The following is a 5,503-nucleotide window of genomic DNA, read 5'->3' as shown; positions in this document are numbered from 1 at the left end:
AAAATGATATAGTTGTTTTATGTCCCCTTTGAAACCACCCAATGTCTATGAATAACTCGATATCTATGTTGTGCAATTGCCTATTAGCCGTGGGAAAATGCGGTGTCGTAGCAGCAGTGCTCGCGTCGTCCACTCGTCGAGATCTCGCGAAGCGAGAGAGCGGTGACATCGACGACGATTGTAGCAACAATTGAGTCGCTGATAATCGATAAAGCCGCAATCGCTGCTGCAACCAGGAACACTGAATTCGCCAGAACAAATGCTCTTTCAGCGGATCGAGCGTGGACATTAGCGTCGCGTTCGTTGCTGCACGACGGCGACGACAGCGTCGTCGTTGTTCATCGTCGATGGCTCGGCTTCGCAGCGGTCATTTTCATTCGCATCGCTGTCATCATCGTCGGCACCGCGCAAACCCCATTCGCTCAATTTTAGGCCGCAATGGTGACATATCACCAGATCGAAGTCACCGCGTTTGGAAAGAAAACCATTCTGAGCGAAAATGATACGACAGTAGGAAGGAAAGGTCAGCGTGTCCGCCCATTCGAACGAGGATATTCGATCCTCGTAGCGAGCGTATCGCGGAGCGGCCGACGATACGATCTCTCGATCGGACGCAACAGCGCCGTCGCGATCGGAAGCATCGGTGATATCGCGCACGCGTCTACTCATATCAGAGGTCGAATGGAGCGTTCTCTCGCCACACTGCCCTTTCGAGTAACGGTGATAACGTCGAAATTATGTCTCTTTATCTCCGTTTTCTCCGAATTGGATCTTTTTTTCGTCTCTGAAACAAACATCGTTACGGAGTATTAATCTCGAAACGCGTGATTCACGCTTCGATGAATCTCCGAGGACACGGGAGCACAAAAGGCTTCGTTGATACAAACAGTCGGAACTCGATCATCCGTGCCTAAAAAACGACGCCGTCTTGTCGTCGACGAGCGGAAAGAAGATATCGCATTGCGAGCACACTCGGAGCGTTATCATCACCGAGACCAACGAATATCATTTTTGTTATATAACAGGTCATGTATCTATTGAAACAGCCGGATGCGGTCACTCGTGACTAAGAGGATACCGCCTTGTGCGATCGAGGCATCGCTGATATATCCAATGATGGTCGGATGTTCATTTGCGTTATCGCTCGACGGAGCAAGAAGTGCCGTTGCGAACATGGGTATTTTTTATGCCACGACAGATAACGACTTATCGGGACGGTCATGCGAAAATATTCGGTCGCGATCATAGCTTGAATAAAAAGATCAACCGTCGAGCGGACGGGCAGTCGAAAGCATGATTCCACCGAGGGCGCACTGCCAACGTGTACGTCCCAAGAGAAGACGACGGATATACCAGGATATACCGCGACGGAATAGATTGCCTCCTCGTCATGTAATGTCTAAGAATGTGCGTTGTATTTGTACATATCCGCGAAGCAAGGAAGCTGACCGAAAATTCGTCGTGGAAATGCTGTGGAAAGTGAATACGCAAGGTGATAAATCGTGGTAAGTAACAGAGTTACGTATTTCACTCACTTTTCGCGGCATTTCACGTTTATGCGTAAATCGTGCTCTCTTCTCATCGACGCGTGTGCGCGTTCAGGTTGCTCGCAGAGTGTCAGGAAACCAGAGATTGTGTTCTTAAATACGCGAGGGATATAAAGGAACGATGTGAGTTGTTATTGAAGCGATATGCCGAGGAATCGGTCAATCGTCCTCTTACGACAACGTCGATACCGGACGACGAAACCCCGCTCGATCTGACGTTGTCGACAGCCACCGAGTCAACGAGGCTGACCGTGGAGATGTCGTCGGAAAAGAGATGGACGGTGCTTCAAAGAGGACGAGTCGTCGCATTACCGGTGGCGACAACGACAATCGAACCGTTTTCGTATGCGAACGAAGCATCGCACGATTTGACGTTGTTCCCGGTCGTCGAGGAAGGTCTGTACGAGGAGAGAGTGGCAATGAACACCGGTATGGACGAGCAGGAGGAGTTCCGACGTCCGCAGCAACAACAGCAGCAACAGCAGTTGGACGATCGTACGCTTTAGTTTCAACAATGCTGCTATTGAATCAACCCAAGGGGAACAAAAAGTTACGGTAATATCAAAATGACGTCAAAAAAACATCAAAACAGCAGAAGTCACTATGACATCAAACCGGGAATAAAAATGACTATAATTGGACGTCATTTTGATGTCATTGTGATCAATATATACCGTTGATTTGTATTCAATATTGCGCAAAAGTAGTATCAGTAATTTACAGGTGATAAGATAACAAGGACAGAAATAATTAGAATTATTTTTTATTACAGTGCGTTTGTAATACATAGTAGGAGTAATATACATTATTTCTTGAAGAAGAAATTATAAGCTATATCAGTAAACTATATTAATATTATATAAAATCTGAAAAAACTGTCAGAATAATGTTTTCCAAAAACAAAGAAAAAAAACTCAAGCATAGTTTTCAAAATCTAATAACTCTAAATATTATTGGTAAAAGTGGGGTTTAGGGGACCCACCTCCAATGAGTTTGTCATTAATATATATTATCAAGGATACTCTACTGAGTGACATTCAAGAGGTTTTAGCTGTCGCTCATTGTTTGTTAAAAAATAATTAACAAAAGAAATTTCATAAATAGAATGTAATTTTCCAACACCGTGTACATATTTAAGGAATGAGCACATGCTATACACGCGCTATATATGAATATATTACCCGAATACCGCACTACGAAACTTGTTCTGTTTTGATTATTTCTATTGTGTATATTCTTACTTGGTATATTTCGTATGATCTGTAGTATTACTCTCAGTTGCTCTTTCGGCGTTTAATTAGTTGGTCGCTTAAGTAAATCCAAGATTTACGTAAATTTTCAAAATGTATTTACATGAATATTTACGTATGACGCATAATTTCGACAGTTTATGGAATTTCTTATATGAAAAGAAGGTCGTTCGAAATGAGATAATGTGTCCGCGATGTAAAAAATTATTAAAAGCAAATAATTCACTTGAAAATCGTTTATTACATTGCACAAACAAATATTATAAAGTTACTAAAGGTCGAAAACGACAAAGAATAACGTGCAACTTCAAAATTAGTATATTTCACGGATCATAGTTTTCAAGAATGCACATGGATTTGACTGTAATTTGCCGTTTTATCTGCTATTTTCTAATGATGCAACCACCACGACAGTCATTTTTAATGAATGAGTTGCAAATAGATCAACATAGTGTTGTTGATTGGACGAATTTTTGTCGAGAAGTAAATAATATACTGCTTGTTACTTATTTATTTGTGCTTGTTAATGAATAATATTACACTGATTTGTTAAATTATCTCTAGTTACTTCAACAATGGATTGAAGATAAACAAATTCCAATTGGCGGAGTGAATAAAATTGTAGAAATAGATGAAGCCAAAGTAGGAAAAAGAAAATATAATACGGGACATATAATTAGAGGACAGTGGGTTTTTGGTGGTATAGAACGTGATACCAAAAGGTTTCATTTTACCCGTACCGAATCGACGTGCTGATACTCTGCTATCTGTTATTGAAAAATATATTGTACCTGGTTCTATAATACATACGGACCAGTGGCGAGGATATAATATTTTTCGTAATTACGAAAATTATACTTATAGAACAGTAAATCATTCAAGAAATTTTCTAAATCCAGAGACTGGTGTTCATACACAGAACATAGAAAGATTGTGGAGAGATATGCGAGCAAAAATTCCTCGATATGGTATATGAGATTATCATTTTACGCATTATCTTGCAGAATTTATGTTTAAAAAAGCATATGATTTTGACAAACGTATTGATAGTTTTTTCGAAATTATGAATTTAATGTATCTATACATTAGATAATCCGAAAATGGGATAAATTTCTTTATATACATTTCTTCTATTAATACATATAGTATAAGATTATGTAACCTAATACTAACAAGAGAACGGTCGGGGGCGTCCTTCACTGATTTGAATGGGCATTGGATATGTTGTAGAGGATCAAAAAATATTAGACACGAATTTTTTTATATGTGCTTATCTCGAGGTTTAGGGGTTCAAATCACCCTTTGAAAAAAACGGATTTTTTCGTTTTTATCAAATATCTTTTAAAATATGAGAGATATGAAAACATAGTAAATGTAAGAGTTTTACAATATTTGATGCTCTTTGCACCTGTCAATTCAAATTTTTCAAAATATCAAATTTACGCTCCCCTCTCCACTCATTATTTTCGCAAATTTCAAAAATTTTGTAAGAACAAAAATTAAAGAGCATTGAATTCCGAATCCAACCATATATAATAATGTTACTTTCCGAGATACGGACTTTTCGAAAAATAGATGGAAATGTCCGTGTATACCTGTAACACGCTACGCACAGCGCCTACCTCACTCGATAATATACGCAACACGTCCTCTTCGAATTTCTTTCGAATGATAAGCGATTAATACCGATACGGAGAGTATGTAATCATAAAACATTTCAATATATAATAACGTTATTAAAGCAATCATAGATTTATACACAACAATATTTCTATACTTTGTCTTTATAAAAATATATACGTATACGCTTTATGAAAGTTAGATTTTATGTATGATAAGTTTGTGTGTCTATTTTTATGGTGGTTGACGTAACTACGACGGAAGTGATACATGAATAGCAAAATCAATCATGTTTATTAACGCTTCCAAAGTGATTTAAACATAAAATGCGATATTTGTGGCCAAACTGCTATAATTACTTGTTCTTAGTGTAAAAAATTATTGTGTATGACACATTTTTTCCATTAGAGAATTAAAGAATTAAAGAAGATTTCAAATATAGACACAGCCAGTTTAACTTACAAATATTTTGCACCTTAAAAATGTAAACAGATGCCAAAAAAAAACTTAATTTAGTCTGGTCGTTGCATGAAAGTATTGAACCATCGTTTCATATGATCTTCAAATACCGAAATCTGTACGTTAGAAAACTTCTTCAAGCAAACACCTATTTGAGAAAAATAAAGAAGAGGTTTAATATACATATATTATGTGCACATTTATGTACATGCTTATATGTGAAAAAAGCAAAGTAAAAAATTAGAAAATAACTTTTTAAAAAGCAATATGATATTCATTTACCTTCTACTATTAGGTGTACAACTTTGCTTCTGCCGTTTTCCTATAGATGGCTTTAAATAGTGATGGTGGTAAATAGTGGTCGAAATAAATAGATCATAGACGTCATGCAATAAATTTGGGCATCTGTCAACATAACCCCATAGAAACATTAGTCGATTTGTGTCTGCACCATAAAGTTATTCTCGATTGAAAATGTCAGTTTACGAGCGAAATTCTCGTCATTTGCGGGAGGTTTTAATTTTCTGCTTCAATATGAAGAAATTTGCGGCTGAGGCTCATCGAATGCTCTCAAATACTTATGGTGAGGCCGCTATTAGTGAAGTGATTAGTGAAGTGAGTGAACGT

The 5,503-nt window shown here is 37.8% G+C and overlaps 1 protein-coding gene across 1 annotated transcript; it reads left to right on the top strand.

The window, feature by feature from the left end:
* The first annotated feature begins 1,125 nt into the window (after positions 1–1,125).
* On the top strand, positions 1,126–2,334 carry LOC105183007 (uncharacterized). Its single transcript, XM_011140847.2, has 2 exons — positions 1,126–1,505; positions 1,603–2,334. The coding sequence occupies exons 1-2, from the start codon at positions 1,294–1,296 to the stop codon at positions 2,051–2,053; spliced, it is 663 nt and encodes a 220-aa protein (XP_011139149.2). The 5' UTR covers positions 1,126–1,293; the 3' UTR covers positions 2,054–2,334.
* Positions 2,335–5,503: the final 3,169 nt, after the last annotated feature.

Source organism: Harpegnathos saltator, unplaced genomic scaffold (genome assembly GCF_003227715.2).
Source record: "Harpegnathos saltator strain DR-91 unplaced genomic scaffold, Hsal_v8.6 scaffold691, whole genome shotgun sequence".
Lineage (NCBI taxonomy): Eukaryota > Metazoa > Arthropoda > Insecta > Hymenoptera > Formicidae > Harpegnathos > Harpegnathos saltator.
The sequence above is the reverse complement of the archived record's forward strand: the minus strand, read 5'-3'. Positions and strand labels throughout refer to the sequence as shown.